General features: G+C 48.1%; 2 protein-coding genes across 5 annotated transcripts; one reads left to right on the top strand and one right to left on the bottom strand.

Annotated features, from left to right (window-relative positions):
* Positions 1 to 140: 140 nt before the first annotated feature.
* LOC146622148 (gelsolin-like) lies at positions 141 to 7,899 on the bottom strand. Of its 3 annotated transcripts, none has more exons than XM_085366973.1 (18): positions 7,707 to 7,899; positions 7,368 to 7,522; positions 6,272 to 6,436; positions 6,149 to 6,208; positions 5,978 to 6,067; positions 5,681 to 5,770; positions 5,453 to 5,585; positions 5,180 to 5,268; positions 4,937 to 5,065; positions 4,781 to 4,867; positions 2,197 to 2,330; positions 1,969 to 2,086; positions 1,743 to 1,913; positions 1,281 to 1,455; positions 1,110 to 1,208; positions 609 to 703; positions 470 to 530; positions 141 to 304 (listed from the first exon to the last, which is right to left on the bottom strand). In XM_085366973.1, the coding sequence occupies exons 1-18, from the start codon at positions 7,897 to 7,899 to the stop codon at positions 141 to 143; spliced, it is 2,208 nt and encodes a 735-aa protein (XP_085223099.1). The 3 variants fall into 3 exon arrangements, with proteins under 3 accessions (XP_085223099.1, XP_085223098.1, XP_085223100.1); XM_085366972.1 differs by having other exon boundaries at positions 1,098 to 1,208; positions 1,996 to 2,086; XM_085366974.1 differs by having other exon boundaries at positions 1,996 to 2,086.
* Positions 7,900 to 9,347: 1,448 nt separating this feature from the next.
* Positions 9,348 to 18,750, top strand: fhip2b (FHF complex subunit HOOK interacting protein 2B). Of its 2 annotated transcripts, none has more exons than XM_085367661.1 (18): positions 9,348 to 9,515; positions 10,593 to 10,671; positions 10,790 to 10,875; positions 10,952 to 11,035; positions 11,561 to 11,665; positions 12,077 to 12,196; positions 12,277 to 12,432; positions 12,623 to 12,816; positions 12,927 to 13,017; positions 15,537 to 15,613; positions 15,699 to 15,852; positions 15,937 to 16,097; positions 16,173 to 16,283; positions 16,374 to 16,464; positions 16,549 to 16,698; positions 16,782 to 16,922; positions 17,010 to 17,110; positions 17,849 to 18,750. In XM_085367661.1, the coding sequence occupies exons 1-18, from the start codon at positions 9,465 to 9,467 to the stop codon at positions 17,949 to 17,951; spliced, it is 2,055 nt and encodes a 684-aa protein (XP_085223787.1). In that variant the 5' UTR covers positions 9,348 to 9,464; the 3' UTR covers positions 17,952 to 18,750. The 2 variants fall into 2 exon arrangements, with proteins under 2 accessions (XP_085223787.1, XP_085223785.1); XM_085367659.1 differs by having other exon boundaries at positions 12,906 to 13,017.
* The last annotated feature ends 1,696 nt before the right edge of the window (positions 18,751 to 20,446 follow it).

The following is a 20,446-nucleotide window of genomic DNA, read 5'->3' as shown; positions in this document are numbered from 1 at the left end:
ATCCACGTTGGTACTTATAGAGACGCTCCAATAAACTAATACACCGTCTACCTGCTCATCACACACAGAGACGTGCATGTCGATAAAAAGCTTTTATTCATGCAGACAGCTCAAAGGTCAATGGTAAACAGGAAGTGAGGTCACAGGGCCTGGAGATAGCGCTGGAGTGGGCTAATGGACCAGTATTCGTACTCCCAGCCCAGAAACCAGCCGGTGAAGGTTGGCGGTTCGAATCCCTGCTTCACCGTCACAATGGGGGTTCGAGGGTCACGATTGGCTGGGTCACTCTCGATGTAGCGCTCAGCTGCAGGGAAATTTTTTTTTTTTTAATTTCAAACGCCTCAAAAGTTACGAGTTTAGACTTTAAATTACAACTGAACCGATCCTTCGAGATATTAGACGAGTTCAGAGCAGAGGACATCGGACACACGGCCAGGTAACGCCCACTTTAGCCTCCTGTCGGTCTCACCTGATGTCACTGCCCGAGTCTTCTCCTCCTCCTGAGCTTCGTTTCCAATCCAAACGAACACCTGCAGCAGGACGCAGGACGTGAGGACACCGAAGAGATGCAGACATCTTTAACTGTATGAACAGAAGGAGACGCCCACCTGGTCCCAGGTATCCAAGATCATGACATCATCAGGAGCGAGATCATCCTGCGTCAGCTCACCTGGAACTTCATCTACCTGAAACACAGATTCACCTGTGAAGATTTGTTTAGCACCGAGCCTGGTCACCAACATTCAGCCTCTTCCACAGCGCGTCTTTGTCCCGCACTCCTCCCCTCACCCCCAGCCAGTGACAGCAGACGGCCGGCCCTCTGCTTTTCTGTTTTATTGTCTTTACTTTACAGTCTAAAGTGTATTTAGGAGACTATTGTTGTGATTTTGTGCACTGTAATTAAAACTGAATTGAAAGAGGATATAATAAAGTCTAGCCTCCAGGTGTCTCTGGATTTAGAAGTTAGTTTCAGCTTCAGGTGGAAACTGAAACTATCGAGCTGATTGTTGACCGATTAATCTTGTATAAATGAAACTGGCTTTGCTAGAACTTTGTAGTAAACGATGATGGTGACGTTGGCCTTGCTCCTGGAGAACCAATCATGTGACGAACTGACAGACCTTGAAATTTCCAGTCTTCCATCTGGTTCTTCAGCCGAGCAGACCGACAGTAGTCCTGCTGCCCCCCCAGCGTATCCCAGAATCCATCTGTAACCGCGGATGGTCAGTTTATGGTTCTAGTATGTGCACATTGGTAAATATTTCACCTGTCCTCCCCACCTTGCTCCTCCCCCTCGTCCAGAAGGGTGGGGGTCACATGCAGGATCTCAGCCAGCTGCTCGGCTCCCTTCAGTTCGTCTGGGTTGCTTCTACTGCCTTTCCACATCCAGGATCCAGAGGGCAAAACCAGGAGGAAAACATCGTTGGAGTTCAGACGGGAGGAGGACGGCTCCACCTGACAAGAGCAGAGGAGTCAGGCTCCACCTGGACTAACCAATGCAGGCTCAGACGACGTGACAGTCGCAAGGCGTGAAGATCTGAACCAAAACCTTTTGGACCAAAATATTCCTGAGCTAAAACTAAAGTTCTGGACTCAAATGCTGAGCCCTCAGAGTTCTCTGGACTCAAAGTCTATCAACCAGAAGTCTGGGACGTTCTTTGAACCAAAGGAACTTTGATTTTCTGGACTAAAACTCTAAAAGGAAAGAACCCGTCTTCACTGGGCTCCAGTTCTCACCTCACCTCCACAGTTCTGGTGTTTCCTGCTGGATTGGCTCTTATCTGGAACAGGCGAGTGTCGGCAGCTTCCGATTGGCCGTTCTCTCTAGAAGTCCCGCCCTTGTACACCACCAGTGGTTTGTCGCCAAACAGACTCATGAGGTGGGCGGGCTCTTTTCCTTGAATGACCCGCACCTGCACACAGGTAAGAGTAAGAGCCTTTCCTGCTCAGTGGGTTGGGTTAACAGACTGGGCTCAGCGTTCCCAGCTGGTTTACCTGGACAGCACTTCCTTCCAGCTCATCATCCACCTCAACAGCCAAGAAGGCCGATGCCGCAACCTCGTCCTGGGTAGACTCCGCTCCCTGCCTATAGAGGGAATAAAAACATCTACATTAGAAGCAAGTTTTCCAGCACTAGATGGCACCCTGCTGTGGAGAGACATGACCGAGGATCCCAGCACGCATGCAGCGCCTCACCACATGTAGATGATCTGACCGCTTCGGTCGCTGTGCTGGTAGCGATACAGGATGATATAACTGTCTCCTCCATAGAACTGACCGTAGGACGCCGAGTCCACGGGAACCTTCTCCGAGCCTTCGACCCTCCAAATCTACGACAGAGACGGACTTGTTTGTAAAGCCTGGCGGCTCTGCGGCCACGGACGTCACAGCTTTCAAAAGGAGATTGCTTTTTAAAATCAAAAACCCAAAAGCTGGAAAACAATTAAAATATCACCTCGTGTAAGTGAAGTCACTGACTTACATGTTTGAGTTTGTATCGAGATCCTGAGAAACACATGTCCAATCCAAACAGAGGCGCGTGTAACCTGCCTCTGTTACACATGAACATTCAAAATTTAACGAGCCAATCAGAGTGCTTCATGTGACCAAGGCTGACACCAGCCTGTTTTTGCTGCGTGTGACGAACTCTTATGTTTTGGCTTCGTCCTGCTCAGTGACAGGAAGGTCCTGAGTCCTTTCTGTGTAGATCACAGGTGTCAAACTCTGGCCCGCGGGCAAAATTTGGCCCGCAGCCTATTTACATTTGGCCCGCGAAGCCATACCAAATTACTATTAGAGCTGGCCTACTGGTATTACACAGCTTATCTATATATTTTAGTATTAAGCTTTGCTTGTTCCATATTCAGTCTTTCAGCAAAACGTGTTTGAGTCCATAAGATTCATTCTTATATCTGGAGGAACAAATATATTTCAATAAATATTAACGTTAGCCCGCGACTTTGTTCCAGTTTTGAATTTTGGCCCACTGTGTATTTGAGTTTGACACCCCTGGTGTAGACAGTAATGAGTGCAGCCGGGTGATAATCTAGTGTGTCTGACTTACATGCAAATGTTTTATCAGCACACCTGTGAACACAGCTGCTAACTCTCCTGGCACCAATGGAGACGGTTTTCCATCAGACAGGAGGGATGATGTGGCGTTCAAGCTTTCAGCTCGGTTAGTCTGCTGGAGTACGAGTACGACTGGAGGAAGAAAAACGGCCACATTTCCATTCGGTTCAGTTTTTTCCAAATAGTGCCCTCAAGGCACTTCGCTGTGAAGCTGTGTGAACGTCACAAGTGCCATATTTTCACAGACGCGTGTATTCATTAAAATCGTTTGACTTCACCCGGCCGGATCAGTGTGGTTATTCTTCGATCACCTCTTGTACCCTTCCTCAATATTGAACCCTTAACAGACCTCTCAGTTACAAAACAGGAGACACTACAGGTGAACGCATCATCTGCAGTCTTCGTCATCTTTGAGGTTTTATGACATTTGAAATTTGCAAATGAGGTCTCGCTATGTGAAATGTGCACTTTGGATCATATCTCTCCAGCTTGAAAGAAAACCTGCTGTGACACAATCTGAAGGTCGACCAGTGTGAGGGGAAAACCACCAAAAGAGGCACAACTGTGTGTGGACAGTTTCACATGCATTTGTTTCACCTTTCAGTGCACAGATTTGGTGGAGGATATTTAAATGAATGAAACAACCAATGATGGTAGCTGCTGGTGATCATCGCTTTGGCTCAATCCTGCATGTTTACAGCCTGATACGTTTGTTCTTCAGTAATATTAGTGCTAGTTCTGTCATAATGTGGCTGTCAGGGAGGCGTGACAGTTACTTTGTACTGTACTTCAAACCCTGTTGATGGGCGCTCAGTCATCCAGGTAAGGAAACAGGCTGGTTCTGCTCATCTGGACGTTTTCAGTGCGAGAAACGTTTCATCATCATCATCATCATCAGGTGACTCCTTCAGTCTCAGCTGACTGCAGGTTTCTACCTTACTGTCTGTGACCAGTGGTCATGACAGTCTGCACATTAACACCTGGTAGGCCCTTAAAAAATGCACCCTTTAATGATCATAAACTGACCTCACCATTGTTAGTCATTGGTGCTAGTTTCAGTCATTGTGCAGATGTCCCGTTTATAATGTTGAAACCTGCAGTCAGCTGACACTGAAGGAGGAGGAGGGGGAGGATTATTTTCTCCCACTGAAAACGTCCAGCTGAGCAGAACCAGCCTTTCGGGTACTTCAAACCGTGCTGGTGAGCAGGGCACGTTACAGGTTTCTGCTTGTTCAGCGTCAGTCCAGAGAATAAGCACCAAAAGCCTGCTCATGCATCATTGCTCAGCACACACAGAGCTCTGCAACATCACATGTTATGCTTTACGAGGTGGTCTTTGCTTCTCCCCGGTATCAGCTCGATTAAATACAAACAGAACACAGCGAAGAGTCAGAAAGGCGTTATGAAGCGGTAGATGGTCGCCGATTTTCTGAGAGTCCTTTCTTCTGCAGCAGCGACGTGTGCCTGCACACACAGGTGACAGAGGTGGGCGGGTGGATCGGTCAGCTGCAGGTGAGCCAGCCTTACAGTGAGGTCAGTCACACGCTGGAGCTTTACTGCCCCGGGTTTCGTCAGTCAGGAGCCTCTCAGCTTGTCGTTGTTGAGCTGAAACCTGCAGATGTTACTCAGGGCTGAAAACCTGCCCTGAGTAACATCATGCTTGTCAGGTGACCGTGTACCTGAGCTGCCGACATTCAGGTGTTCTCACCTGTTTTTCTCCGTCCCCGCAGTCGACCATGCCATACTGCGCCGCCATGCCTTCTGATTGGTGGAGCGTAGATGCATCAAACGGCACCTGTCCAATCACAGGAGTCAGCTTTGGTCTGGCTCGGCACAGTTTAGTCCTGGAAGCTGATTGGCTTACCTTTTCCATCTTTGCAATCTTATTGGACACGTAGGCGGTTCCCATGCCGACCGTGTCACTGGGGCCCCTCCAGTCCTTAAAGAACTGTTTGAAGAGCGGCCCCTCCCCGTGCTCAGGAAGGACCTGGACCTGGGGGGCGGGAACACAGGTAGGACAGGAAAATCGGATCACCTGTTTCCTGATGCAGCTCATCTCAGGTGAGACTGTAAGAGTGTGTGTGTGTGTGTGTGTGTGTGTCTCTACCCGTGTGAAACTGGGGTAGTTCATCTTTGAGATGAACGACTCTGCGGTGTTCAGGACAGCGTGACGCTCCTCCGAGTTTGCATCTTTACCTGCATACACGCACGCACGCCGTTAATTTGGACCAGCAGGTGTTACATTCTGTTCAGGCTCATCCAGACAGGCGACCTCCGGACGTTCAGTTTATTCACAGGTGGAAAAACGAGTGCTCCCTCTCCATGACCAGTTCCCGGCCTGTCAGATGGGTCTTGCTGGTTTCACACCTGTTGTGCTCACCTTTCCAGATGAAGATGTGTCCGTTGGCTCCGTTGTCAAGAATGAAACACTCGCTGGACACCAAAGTATTCTGGGAGAACGGGCTCTCCTCGGCCACCACAGTGACCTCCAGGTCTCCGCCTGCATTCGACACCTGAGACGAGTCACGTGTAAATCTTCAGACATCATGGGCAGCCACGGAGAGCTGATTGGATGACGATCCAGGTGAGAAACACCAGAGTTTGTTACCTTGTAGAGACGAGCCGCTTTCCTGTTGGAAGCATCTGTCTCGGTGTCGTCAGCCTGAGACTCGGAAAGCTCCGGCTTCTCCCCGAGAACCTGAACACAACAGAGAGCAGTGAAAGGTCAGCTGAACGTCCCATCATGCACTGCAGCTTAAACAGCAGAACAGTTTCTGTATCAGGCTGTAAATGTGCCTATTGTGCCTCACTGCTGCTTCTGCTGGACGCCAGAGGAACTGAGCTGTGGTGCGTTTCTGTACTGCTAAGGAGTCTGTGATGAAATCATTACACACGATTTGCATACCTCTACCATCTTCTCTGGCTCCGCCCCTTCATCGCAGACCTGGAGCTCAGCCCGCCCACACCTCTCATTGTCACGGATACCCTTAGACACCTGTCGAAGATTTAATTAATCAGGTATTCTGCTTTGTGACATCATAAAATGATGACGTAATTAGGTGATGTCAGTACTCACCATGGTTGCCTTCAGCTTCTCAAAGTGGTTGCTGTGGGAACCAGACCACTGAATAATTTCCTGTAGAGAAAAACAGGTTTACAGCTGTACCACCCTCTCTCACCTGTCCCGCCCCTGCCTCACCTGTCCCAGGTCCAGAATGAAGCTATCTGACTGGTTGAAGCTGTCCCAACTGACAGGAACCTCCGTCGCCCTGACAGCGCGCCGACCTCTGACATGCAGCAGTCGCTTAACATCACCAACATCACTGGTCACCATGTGCTTGAACCCTGAGGCCACGCCCCCTTTCTGTATCCAGACAGGCAGGAAGTGATGTCATTTAGAATGAGCTCATTAATGAGCACAGAATCAGCATAAGTACACATAGTAATTAGGGGTGCAACGATACACAAAATTCACGGTTCGATACAAAAAAATGTTCATGCCTTTTTAATTTGTCATTTATTAAAATTATAAATATATATTTTAACTCAAACGTTCAGTTTTTAAATTTTATGTTGCTGAAACAACAAAGTAATAAAATAATAAATCTGATGGAGAAATCACTCATGTTTGGAAAAGAGAGTTCATTACAGAGAAATGGCTCTTTCCAAAATAAAAGCTCTACTATACGCTTCTTCTGGGCTATATTCTCAGCAGCATATTAAACATATCAGGTCCCCATAAGGAGAATCCTGTGCTAACGGCTGTCTAAATGACTCGGGTAAAGTTTGTAGCATGCGTGCTTGTTGTTTTTGTCTGCTTCCACTTGTCTTTGCACTAGGATGCTGTCGGAGTAAATGTGCAGTCATATTCGTTGTGTTCACACTAGTGCTGTCAGCGTAAATCTGAAATGACCTTAACGCCACAACACGGCAAATCTCCGTTAAAGAGCTACCGCGGATTGCCCCGTGCGTGGGGCTGGACAGCCAACACGTTAACGAGCTAACTGCGCTAACGCACTAGTTCCCACCCATGTAATTGAGCATTGCGTGGCACATCCAACATACCGTTTTACTTTAGTCCATGACTCGCTTACCTTCAGGGTCATACGTCACATGAAAACCAAAATAATTCCAAACGCCAGATCTGAATGAGGGTGGGGGAGGTTCAATTTGCCATGTTGCAACGAGCTTAACTTCTGTCTCGCTAGCTTGCCCTGCACTCAGTGAATCTGCGTTCGACTACTCCGCCTAGGCTGCACTGTCGAGCGCAGATCCACTGAGCGCTCAACACAGACAGCATCGTCAGAAGGAAAGTTGAAGTACCCGGTGAAGGTACCAGACTCGTAGCCCTGTACTTCGCGGTACTGGACCGGCGCCCCCTGCAGGAAGTCGTCCATCTGAACAGTGAGAATAGCCGCTGCTCCGCTCTCATCCCGAGAACACGCTGAACCTGTGAGACAGTCGGCCAATCAGAGAGCAGAACAGCTGGTCAGCTGCAACCACCACCAAGTACTGCAGTATCACGAGTCACAGTGCTACACCACTTCCCGTTTGCATTTATTTCGACTGTCACTACGACATGTTCTCCAGCAGTATTAGTGGCAGTAGTATCAGTACGTGAAATACTGCAGTACCCTGCCAGTAGTGCAGGTCGTACTGCAAGGCACCGCTGCGGTTGCTCGTGCTCTTCAGGATCAGGTACGCATCGCCGATGTAGAACCGGCCATACAGGCTCTCAGGAACAGGAACCAGCTCCATGTTCTCCACCCGCCACACCTGAAGCCCCGCCTCCTTCCCTGCACGCTCAAACTCTGAATGGGATACCATGATGTCACCTACAAGGGGCGGAGCCACAGAAAAGAAAGTCCAACCTGAAAATGTTTCACTGAAAGGGGCGTGGCAGAAGCATTAACCAGTGGCGTGTATGTAATCCCCACCCACAATATCAGATTTACTTACTCTGGCTAACCCTAAGTCATGAAAACATTAAAATCAGTCACAGGACAACAAACAGGTGCGTGCTGTAGCCCAATCAAAATCGAAAACACACGTAAAGCTCAGAGCTGTTGGATGATGAATTTCACTGCAGCTCCCATAGCACAGGTGTGTGTGTGTCGTATTAACAGCGTTGTGTTCCTCTTGCAGTAGCTGGTTCATTGTGTGCACTTCCTTTTTCACACCTGTGCCAATTCTGACACACCTGCAAACATGAGCTAACACACCTGACAGCTCACAGGTCATCCAACCCTGAGGCTGTATGAAAACATCTATCAAGTTTCAACCTGTTCAGGTTGCATCAACACACACAGTTGGTTTTGACATGCATGTTTTAGCATGGTGTGTGTGTGTGTGTGTGTGTGTGTCACCTCTGTGGCATTCACAGAAACAGTAAGTGAAGGTTTTCTATATTTAAACATTTGAAATCAAGAAGTTTAAAAGCAGGAAGAGGAAAACCCGACAGACAGCGAATGCCTCCTCACTGATCACAGGTAACACAGAGGAAACACACCTGAGCAGTTACTGAGAAGCAAGACTGACTGTGGAAAGGAAAGATGAGGATGACGAGGAGGATGAAGAGCTTCTGCGGAAAAACAAACATCACCTTGATGACAGGCTCGAAATGATGTCACAGAAACTTACCTGAAACAGAGGAACTCACCTGGACGTTCTCAATGAGCTCCACCTGAGTCTCTGACAGAAGAGGGCGGGGCTGCAGCGCCTTTTACCTAGGAAGCCCCTCCCTCACCTCACCTGTGACGATGCAAATGCTCAGACCAGCTGAGCGTCCCTCTGATGCTGTCCGTGCGGCTCCAGGTGCAATTAGGTTGTTTTAGTCTTCTGCATATTTCTACATGTTTTCATACAGAAATGAACAGAATGCATTAGAAGCGTGTCTCTGGTTGATCCACATGTGACCTGTGACGAAATCGGAATTCAAACTACTCAAAAACTTTATTTATAACTAAACATATTTTATTTACGATGCTGCGGTTCACACAATAATCAGTGATTCCTTAAAATTTCGTATTTAACTGAAAGTTCACGTCAGACTGTCTGACTGATAGAGGCAGGTCATCATGCTTTCTAACACTGACTTTAATGCTGAACTTTTTAGAATTAATTTGATTACTAAAACTAATTAAAGCCGACGACTCTCGAATTGATTGTTTTTAACTATTATTGAAGCGCTTATTCTGAAATCTCAGCATACGTTACGTTGACGGCCTTGTCTTATTGTGAAAGTTCCGATCGGATGTGTTTACGTGGAGGTTTCCGTTTGACACGGAGCGCTCAGCTGTTAGCACAGCTGGTCGACATGTCGCAGAAAACCGGGAATAAACGGGAATAATCGGGCTGACGGTCGGCTGGGGTCGCTCGGTTTAGGCGGGAAAATGGAGACGTTCGGCAGGTTCACGAGCATGCTGCTGCACGCGCTGGAGACGGTGAGTTAGCAGTTAGTTAGCTGCTGTTAGCTCCGTGAAAAGTTGGACAAAGTTAGTCACTCGGATGAGCTGTTTGTCACTGCTGACCCTGACCAATCTGCTGTCACCGAAACGTAAACACAGAAGCTAACAGGTGCTAACGTTAGCTTCAGAGTACTCCAGGTGTTTACCTGCTGGAGATGGGTTTGTGTCAGGGCTCAGGAACTCGCACAGGTAGAGACAGGACAGACAGGTATGTGTGCCAGCTGTTACTGTACTTCACTGTCACCTAATGAGTATACCAGTAAAGCTTTTTGAAATTAATTAAAACCAGCTTTATAAATAAACCTAGTGAACTGATCGAGACAGGTGACCTGGTCAGGACATGAAGTTCTACAGCTGCTGGAACCAAAACAGAAGCTGCTGTGCTCAGAGCTGTGATGTCAGCCGCCGTGGGAGGGGCTGACAGGAGCTCACTTGTAATTGGCTGAATCAGCTAACAAGTTCTGATCGGAACCAAGCCGTTTGAAGGCAAAGCAACCAGTGAGTACAGAGAACATGAAGGCACCGATCAGCTTTATGGATCTGTACTCAGCTGGTTTAGGTCAGGGCTGATGAAGCACTCTGATTGGTTCCCTGGCTTGATGCATGCTTAATGATCCAGGTAAAGAAATGCCCCTCAAAATTTGTCTTCATCTGGACGTAGCGTTTCAGTGGGAGAAACGTTTTGTCCGGGTGACTTCTTCAGTCTCAGCTGACATGTGTTTGCTCTTGGAACTGTGTCTTCATTCCACATGTTTCACATACAAGGTGCTCCAGGTAGAAACATGGGTGTGCCATGGGTTCCCCAGTTTCACCCAGTGTGTCCAACTTGTACATGGAAGAAGTGGAACACAGGGCTTTGCTGTCCTACCCTGGAACACCACCAAGGTCTTGGTTAGCCTTCCTGGACTGTGAGATCTCCATCCATAATGGGGGACAACAGCTGAGACACAGTTTTTCTAAACACCACATCTCTGTGGCTTTTTTTGGACTTCCTGTCTGTTAAGTATTCTTAAACTCATTTTGACTCCGCCTCACATCTCACCTGTCTGTCAGAGGGAGCCCACGGTGGAGCTGTTTGACTCGTTTGTCGATCACTGGAAATCAATCACCAATTATTATATCGATACGACAGGTGAGGCTCTTTAACCTGCAGCTAGTTGTTACCACAGCCACACAACCAGCCAATTGAATTCCTCTTGTTTGTGTGTGTGTGTGTGTGTGTGTGTGTGTGTGTGTGTGTGTGTGTGTAGATGACAGTCGTCCTGTCAGACAGACGGACATCCCCTGGCATCTCAGACAGATGTTGGACATCCTGGTGTACGAGGAGAAGCAGCAGGTGCGTCAGTGTGACTCAGAGCTGTATTGATCAGCATATCCATCAGAGTATTGAATGTCCTGTCTGTATTGATCAGGCCGTGGAGGACACAGGAGCCTGTATGGAGTACCTGCTGCAGCACAAGCTGTTGGAGACTCTGTGCACACTGGGGAAGGCTCAGGTAATGGTGCTGCACACTCACTGATACAGTGAAAGCTGCAGGCTAGGATGATGATGATGATCCTGCTCTTCAGTCATAAATGTTCAGGTTGATGAGTTCACTTCCTGTCTGAAAGGCTAACGTGCCCATCTTAGAGGACCAGCTCGCTGTTTACTTCCTGTTTTAGTACCTGGCACTGAGACTGAGCTGCGTGGTCAGGTTTTATGGCTTGTAGCGTTAGGAGCTCACAGCTCTGATTGGTGGATCTTTCCTGTGTAACCCACAGACTGTATATGAACAATGGAAGCAGACATTGTGACATCAGCTGGTGAAGTCCTGATTTAGAGCTCAGAGATCAGGTTTTACAGCAAGAATAGTCTGCTTTACAAAGACTGCAGCTTTAGTCCGAAGCAGCCATTGTTTGTTTACAGTCTGTAGGAACACCTGTCTCCAGGTGAGGGTCTCTGTGCTGAATCCAGTTTTAGCTTCAGAGCAGAAACGCGGTGAACTGTGAGCTAACACTGTAACTCTTCTGTCCTCTCTCAGTATCCTCCAGGGATGTCCCAGCAGGTGCTCCTCTTCTTCTCCAAGCTCCTGTCTCAGGTGCAGAAGCCTCTGCTGCAGCTGGTGAACGTCTACAGACCTGTGCAGGTAAACCAGGTGGAACATCTACAGCACACTGCAGAGGCTCATCTGTGCCTGTCAGTCCTTTGTGTGTCTGCAGGTGTTGTCAGTCCTCACACAGCTTACAGTGACACGCACACAGCAGGAAGTTTAGGTTACAGACAGTGTAGTGAGGTCGTCAGAGCGTAGGCAGGTGAGACACTCCACCTGAGCACAGCACAGAGGAAACAAGGCAGCGTTTTATCTCTCAGCCACCTGGGGGACAGCCCGCAGGGGACAGACCTGAAGCCTGGACACCTGAGGACACCTAAGGACACTGATGCTGCTAAGCTCAAGCTGCTTATTTTTATTTAAATCTTCCCAATAAAGCTAACCGTTCTTCACTTTCTCTCTACCACTGCCTGTGCTGATGATGTCACTATGTGCTCCGCCCCATAGAAGCTGATTTGCCTCTGTGCGCTTCCTGGTTCCCAGACTGAAAAGGAGGAAGCTCAGTTCCTATTGGTCGTCTGCTCCAGAGTGAAGCAGGATCCCCACACGCTCAGATACGTCTTACAGGTAACCTCAGAAGGTCTTAGGTCCACTTCCTGTCACGTGATGTGAGCTCATTATCACATGACTTTTATCTTTGTTTTCAGCTTCCAGACCAACCAGTAAGCAGTACACTGAGCTCTGACCAATCAGAGAGCAGCATGCAGGCATCCAGTCGGGGGACAGATCCTCCGCTGCCCTGCGGCCCCATCCAATCAGAGAGCTGTCTGCTGAGGGCCCTGCTGGGTCTCACTAAGAGCCAGGTCAGTAACCCGAACATCTCGCGGTGCATTCAGGTGCCGTCTGAATAACTGGAAAATGAAAGATGACAGAAAGTTTTGACGAGCAGAGACGTCAGCACGCAGCACTGTGAGCTCTGACCAATCGCAGTCAGCGGCAGCGACCCTGTGTGTTGCACTAATGACGGAGCGCTTCATCACTGTCCCTTCACAGAGCACCTCAGTGTGTCTGAAGGCCCACGAGAGCCTCCTGCTGCTCTGCGGGCTGCAGGCTGGGTTCTCAGGGGAGCTGCTGAGCACTCACACCCAGCTGGGAGAGCTGCTGGCTGTGAGGCTGCAGGACCTCTACTCCCTGCTGCCTATGGAGGACGCTGCAGAGCTGCAGAGCTGGCCTCACACGCCCTGGAGGTAAGAACACACACGCGCACACACACACACAGTAGTGCACGATGCAGTACTGCAGACTGGTGTACTGCAGCATTTCCTCTTCCCCTCAGCTCTCAGTTCTCTCACCTCAGCACTGACCCCAGCTCACAGTCTGTGGGTCACATGATCAATTTCTTCTGCTGGCTGGACTTCCTGGATCACCTGATGAGACAGGCACCACAGGTAATACTACCATGACAGGTACACAGCTGCTAGTAATGCTAATAATGCTCAGGGATGCCAGTGCTTTGTGGGTAGCTGCTGCCATGCTGTCCACGCAAAATGTAAACAGAGAAACCAACAGGTGATACGGAGGAAGACTCGTCTAAATGAGCTCCTGCAAAGGTGCGCACATCCAACAGGTTCAAGCTCACACTCGGGTGTGTGCGACTGTGACGAGCTCTTCAGTTTTTCCTGCGTGCCGCTAAACAGAGCGATGAATTTCTCCTGCAGCATCCAGGGTGCGAACGACTCGCCGTGCTGCTCACACTCATGACCTGAGCAATCTTTGGACCGTCTCAGGTCCTCCAGGTGTGACGCTCTCCTGGCAGGGACCGTGACCGTGGGCTCGCTGTGAGCTGACCGTGGGCTCGCTGTGGGCCGACTGTGAGCTGACTGTGGAAGAGGCCGGTCTTTGGGTTGTAGCCTCACATTACACAGCTCACTGTCTGTGGGCAGAAAGCTTTAGTGTCATGTGACCAAAGGATGCTTCCAGTCTGCAGGCTCTTTCTCCGTGTTGTCCTCGCCGTGTGTCAAAGGCTGTAAACAGCTAAATGTTCGCGAGCTCACCTGCACCGTCAGCACGTCCTTTGAGACGTCCTCTGTCCAGCTGATAGTCCGCTCACACCGCGCTGCTACAGCAGCCCGCTGTTTTTTTTAATGAACATTCTAACAAATGTAATTATGCCAGATTGCAGCCTTGGGCTTATTTCCATCTGCAGACCCTCTGGCAGGCTGCTGTTACACACACATTAGGAAAAACATACAGAGACACTTTTTAGTGGTCATGTGACAAGGACAAAAAAAGTGATCACATCATATTAGAACAAACAATGACAACAAGAATGCACAACAGAGGACAGTATAGAGAACGGAAACACATCAGTTATATTGCACAGTGTTGCACATGCCCTGACTGTGCTGATATTGCACTCACACATTACACTAATAGTGGTTTCCCTTTTTGTAATACACTAACTCTTTTTCACGTCCAATATGAAGCATGATTACTAACCATGATCACATGTTATTGTGTCCCTCAGCCGCCCTTTAAGTGACTCTTACAGAGAGGGAAACTTTCCCTCGCTAGCAAAGGAAGACTATTCCAGAAGCTCACTCCCTGATATGACAGAGCATCTGTGAAAAGGTCTAAATGCAGATTCACAATCCCCTCTCACAGTGGCTCGGGTCAGTCGAGGCAACACTGCTAGACTTTTAATAAAATCACTCATTGGTGGAGGCGCCAGACCATGTATAACTTTGTAAATTACCAATATGATTCAATATATCTATCTATATCTCTCTATATAAATTCAATATGAGCCAGTGTCATAGAGTGCAGCAATGTAGTCGCTGCTGTGTCTGTTAATGATGTGCGGATATGTCTAAAGTTCTGTATGTTAACATTTACAGTTTTCACTACTTTGTTTGTGTTCTTTAAAAGGATCATTTTGAGTCTAGCAGCACTCCCAAATACTTAAATTCCTCAACAATAATTAGTTCTTGTGCACCCAAGCGAACTTTCACTGCAGCCACGGTTGTTATAGTTTTACTAAAGATCACTGATACGGTCTTTTTAACATTATGGGTGAATGGGTGGATGACTGGATATGTAAAGCGCTTTGGGGTCCTTAGGGACTAGTAAAGCGCTATATAAATACAGGCCATTTACCATTTACCATATTAAGGCACAGACATGAGTCATTCCGCCATTTTTGTAAATCATGTAATGCCAATGAAAGCTGATGGGCTGCATCATCAGCAGTTTGGCTTGTGTAACAATTACCGTATCATCAGCATAAATAATTGTGTCTACATTTTTGCACACACTGAGCAAGTCATAGGGTGAACATAACCAGGGGCCTAGACTTGAACTGAGGGATGCCTCGTGTACAGTGAAGATGGGGTGACTTACTATTCTTTATTTGCACATATTGGGCAATGTCCTCGATTTAACTTTCACAGTAAACACAGCTTCTACCTGCGTCTGCTCCATCGCCAGCTCGTGTTAACCACGGTCCCATGATGCGTCAAGCTGATGATGTCATGATCCTCAGCGCTGTAGTACAGCTGATGGTTCCCAAAGGCTGCTTCTGTTCATCTGGACGTAGAAAAGGTTTCATCATCAGCTGACTGCAGGTCTCCAACCTCGTAAGCAGGACATCTGCACAATAGCTGACACGAGCAGCACTGGTGAACAGCTCAGTTTATGATCATTAGCATAAACAGGTGTGTGTGTGTGTGTGTGTGTGTGTGTGTGTGTGTGTGTGTGTGAGAGAGAGAGATCATCAATCAGTGGTTGTTGCTACGTTGTTGCCAGATGAACAGAACCAACTCGTTTCCGTGCCTGGGTGATTGCATCAAGATACATTTGATAGTGCTAATGCTAACACTGCTGCTAAGCTATCACTAATGCTAACAAAACCATCTAATCTCCACTCACACCTCACTCTGTGTGTGTGTGTGTGTGTGTGTGTCTGCAGGTGTTGTCAGTGAAGTTGGCTGTGTGTGTTCATCAGCTCTGGTTGGTGGAGCTTCTTCAGCCTCAGCTGTTGGATACGTGAGTCCTTCATCATCCATCGTCATCCTCCTCACAGGAAGTGGGGGTCCTATCAGATCTTAGGTGTGTGTTTGTGTGTGTTTAGGTGTGAGCAGGTGGTGCTGGGCTCCACCTCCGTCCTCTGTGCCACTGTCAGGCTCGTCCAGTCCTCATCCCTGCTGGATCAGCTCGTCCACTTCCTGCTGCGGAGCGACGCCGCTCAGCCGCTGCTGCGCCGCTGCGACCACATCTCTGACCAGGTGAGAGCACACCCACTCGAGCTGACACCTGCAGCTAGCTAGAGTGCAGAGACGGGAAGCATAGAAACGACTGTGTGTCCTCAGATCAGCATGGTGTCGCTCTGTCTGGTGGAGGAGCTGCTCCAGAAGCCTCACAGGGACGTGTTGGACGTGCTGGTGCTGAATTTCCTGCACACTCAGAGTTACCTGAGTCCACCGGCCTCGGCACAGGAGGAGCGGCAGACGGAGAGTGGCGAGGACAGCGAGTAGGTGCTTCATGTGTGGCGGGTTGGCCTGTGTCTTAGCTGTCCGCGGCTGATGATGCGTTTCCTGTGTGTCAGAGACCCAGAGGACGACCCCTTCTTTTCCGACAGCCTGACCTTCTCAGACAGTCCCCACCCCCCTCCGCCTCCTCCACCCGGACCCCAGACAGCTGATGATGTCATCAACAGGTAACGCACCTGAAGCTGCGCCGCACAGAGAGTAACGAATTAACCCGAGGAACAAAACACGACTGTGTGTGTGTGTGTGTGTGTGTGTAGTTTCCTGTGTTTGGTTCCTGTTCAGGTGCGGTCGTCTCAGCTGCTGCAGGAAGGAGGATACGAGACGTACGTCCACGACGCTCACACACTGGTCAGAAGACACACACACACACACAGCTGTCACTGGTCTCTGACCCTACAGTCAAACCCTGTCTGACTCCTCCCATTTCCTCAGGTGACCGAGTGTCAGGCTCTCTCGCTGTCCTGGGATTGGCCGCTTACTCCCCCCCCCCTTTCCCTGTCGTCAGGTAAAGACTCCGCCTCCTTCTTTGAAGGTCACCTGCTAAAAGTTCTCTTTGACCGTCTGGGACGCCTCCTGGAGCAGGTACACAGACACACACCTGTGCCCTGCGTGGTTCCCCCTGGCTCACCTGTGCAGGTGATGACGATGATGTCGTGTGTTTGCAGCCGTACGAGTTGAACCTGCAGCTGACGGCTGTTCTCTCCAGGCTGTCGGCGTTCAGCCACCCTCTGCTGCACGAGTACCTGCTCAACCCCTACATACACCTGTCTCAGTCCTCCAGGTCACTCTTCTCTGTCCTCATCAGGGTGAGACACGTTCTCCAGAGGAGGGCGGGGCCATGCATTTGTTTTTAAGTTAGGGCATGTCTGTTTTATCACCTGTGTGTGTGCCAGGTGATGGGAGAGCTGATGCAGAGGATCCAGCAGGTCTCTAACCTGAGCGAGCGACTGCTGAACACCAGGAGAGCGCTGCTGGGCCTGCCGCACGACCCCGGGTAACTACCTGCTGTAACACCTCACTCCAGCCACGCCTGGCGCCGTAAACACACTTACCAGGGCTGCAGCGACTCATCGAGTGACTCGATTATAAAATGTCTCTGCACAAATTCTTCTTTGATGCTTGTTTAATGTGTTAATGACGGAAACACGAGCGTTTCGAGTGAAAGCTGCTGCAGTAGAAACGAGGCGGGAAGAGCATAGAGGCGGAGCCGTTAGGGAGACGGTAGCGTGACAGGAAACATGGTGTCCACCATTAGAACCTTGACTGGGAAAGAGCTGCAGGAGTCGGAGCCTCAACAAACCGTGATGTGAAGTAGGCTCCACCCACCGCCGCTTGTGTCATACACACACACACAGCTCTCCAGATAATCTGAGGCATGTTTTAACCCCACAGTTCGCTCCAGGCTGACGGCAGCCGTCACGTTTTACATGGAAGTGTACAGGCGTGAGTCTAGAGGGGGGCGCGAGGAGCCCTAGATTTATTACAAGGCTTTGAAATGATATAAAAACTGTTTCAAGTGCTTACAAATAAGAAGTTTTCTCTCTTTGTGTGTTTATTATCGCTCATTAATAAGACAAAAATGTTCTTACTCGATTACTCGGTGATCAGTAGCTGCAGCCCTGTGCAGTCTGCCGTCGTACTCCAGACTCCACCTGTACTGAACTCAGCTGTTTTGACTGTGAGCGCTGCTGGTCCTGTGTTCACCTGAGTTCTCCTGTGGGTGTGTCCACAGACTGGATCACCTGACCCTGCTCAAAGGAGTCATCGTCCTCGAGGAGTTCTGCAAGGAGCTTGCTGCCATCGCCTTCGTCAAGCTGCCCCAGGACCAGGACTGAGTCACCTGGAACTTTGGATTACAGATCAACATGTAAACATTGGCTCACCTGCTGCAGGTGCACCTGGGAGGAAGAAGCAGATTCAGAGTCTTCAAGTGTTTTTTAAGTTCTTCTTGTATAGCGAAAAACTGGCCGATGTCTTGGTGCCGTTTCTGAGGCGACCTGAACACCTCGGCGTCACTCTGCGTTTGATTGGTCAGCACGTTTATTTATGGTTTTAGTCTTTAGCTGATTTTAAACAAACAGGAAGTGGTGTCAGAGTCCAGTTTTGAATGTGTCACATGTCAGTGAGACGTTCCCATTGGACGATCACATGGAGTGATGTCAGCACGTTACACTTAGAAACTGCGATTAAACACACTGTCAAAGCGAGCAATGCCTGTCATGTGACATGTCAGTGAATCTCATTGACTGTGTGGGCGCGGTTTGATGAATGGAGCCAGGGTTAATGAGCCGTCTGATTGGCTGAACACGCATTTAAATACAGAGAAACCCTCATGGGGCCGAGTCCTCATTCATCATTAGCCCCGCCCTAAATGTTGTCAATCACCGTGCAACCATGTTGCTTAGTTTCTGGTGAAAGAGAGCAACTGTTTATCAGCTTCACTGGATGAAACTTTACTGCCTGATGGACTTCCTGCTGCTTTCACATGGCGAGTGTCACATCGAAGTCACTCCTCCCTTTGGCGGGAACACCTGTCCACATACTTTTGGTCCACTGAGCAAACAGTATGAAAAAGCTTTGAATAATTGATGATGATGATGAAGAGTTTCATGTGTGAGACAATAAAAGTGCTGACAGCCGTCTGTCGTGGTGTCCTTGAAAGTTTCACCAAAGAAAGGGGGTGTGTGTGTGTGTGTGTGTGTGTGTGTGTGTGTGTGTGTCACTGATCCCAGCGCAGATTCATCCACACAGGATTTTGTTCACCATCACTCATATTTCAGACACTGAAGTTGCTAAACTAATTACAGGTTTAAAACAATCAAAAGCACTTGATGTATATGGTATTAACACAAATTTCCTAAAGGAACATCTGGATCTGCTCGTACGTCCAACAGCTCATGTTTTGAATATGTTTTTCAAACATTCCATTGTTCCAACAGATTGCAAAATTGCTGCAGTTACACCAATTTTCAAAGCAGGTGTGAAGACTGACATGGCTAATTATCGCCCCATAAGCATACTCCCGGTCGTATCTAAAATAGCTGAGAAGTGGGTGGTTAAACTCCTCACTGCACACCTAGAAAACACCCAACCCTCATTACATCCATTGCAGTTTGGCTTTCGGGCACATCACTCCACAGATACTGCCCTGTGTATGTTAGTGGAGAACTTGAAGAGCTTGCTGGACAAGAGTCCCTGTGTTGGAGCTGTATTTTTAGATCTGAAGAAGGCTTTCGACTCTGTAAACCATCAGATATTGATGTGCAGATTGACTCGGTTTAATATCTCCAGTCAGGCTCTTCAGTGGTTTGCCTCATATCTCTCACACAGGAAACAGTGTGTGGTGTTGGATGGGGTTAAATCTCCATATTTAGACTGTGATACAGGGGTTCCTCAAGGATCTGTTCTTGGGCCCTTATTGTTCTCTCTTTTTATCAATAACTTACCTGAAGTCTGTCCAAATATATTTACTCAAATGTATGCGGACGATGCAGTTATATATACGCAAGCAAATAGTGTCCAGCAGGTGGCAAAAGATCTTACAGCTGCTTTAGCATTAATGCAGAGCTGGCTGGAGGACTCATGCCTAATGTTGAACACCTCAGAAACTGTCTGCATGTATTTTTCAAAACGCCCCTGAAACTTGAAGCAGTCAAACGTATTCCTGGATGGAGCAGAGCTTGAATTAGCTCCAGAATTTAAATATCTTGTGGTCATTCTAGACCCAACATTATCCTTCAAGAGTCACATAAATAAAGTGTCCCAGGTACTTAAATTTAATAATCGAAATTTTAATCATATACGTAATAATTTAAATATGAATGTAGCAAAAACTTATTTTTATTCAATGATCATCTCTCATATGGACTATTGTTTGACGTCCTGGTCACTTGCTTGTCCAACAACACTTAAAACTATTGAAAACATTTATAAAAGACGTTTAAAACTACTTGACAAAAAACCGACTTCCCACCACCAAAAACAAAAATTACTGAACTTCAATAACTTAGTGAAACTTAAAAGAGTGTGTTTAATATATAAAGTCTTACACTCCCTTGCTCCACCACCACTGAAGCAGTTCATTAGGCGTAAAGAAAGCTCAGACCGGACCACTCGAGCTACAACCCACAGAGACGTGTTTATACCCCACAGACGGACAGCATTATGTCTATTTTTTTATGTTTTATGGACAACAGATGGAAATATAATAATCTGGTATGTTTACATACATTGTAATTTTTTTTACATGTATGTTCATTAACATGCACTGTCCTAAATAAAAATAAAATAAAATCTGATTGGCTCCTTGTATCCATAATCAGTAAGTAAT

Source organism: Diplotaxodon limnothrissa, linkage group LG12, assembly GCF_057381915.1.
Source record: "Diplotaxodon limnothrissa isolate DT_005_m linkage group LG12, D_limnothrissa_male_GT1.1, whole genome shotgun sequence".
NCBI lineage: Eukaryota > Metazoa > Chordata > Actinopteri > Cichliformes > Cichlidae > Diplotaxodon > Diplotaxodon limnothrissa.
The sequence above is the reverse complement of the archived record's forward strand: the minus strand, read 5'-3'. Positions and strand labels throughout refer to the sequence as shown.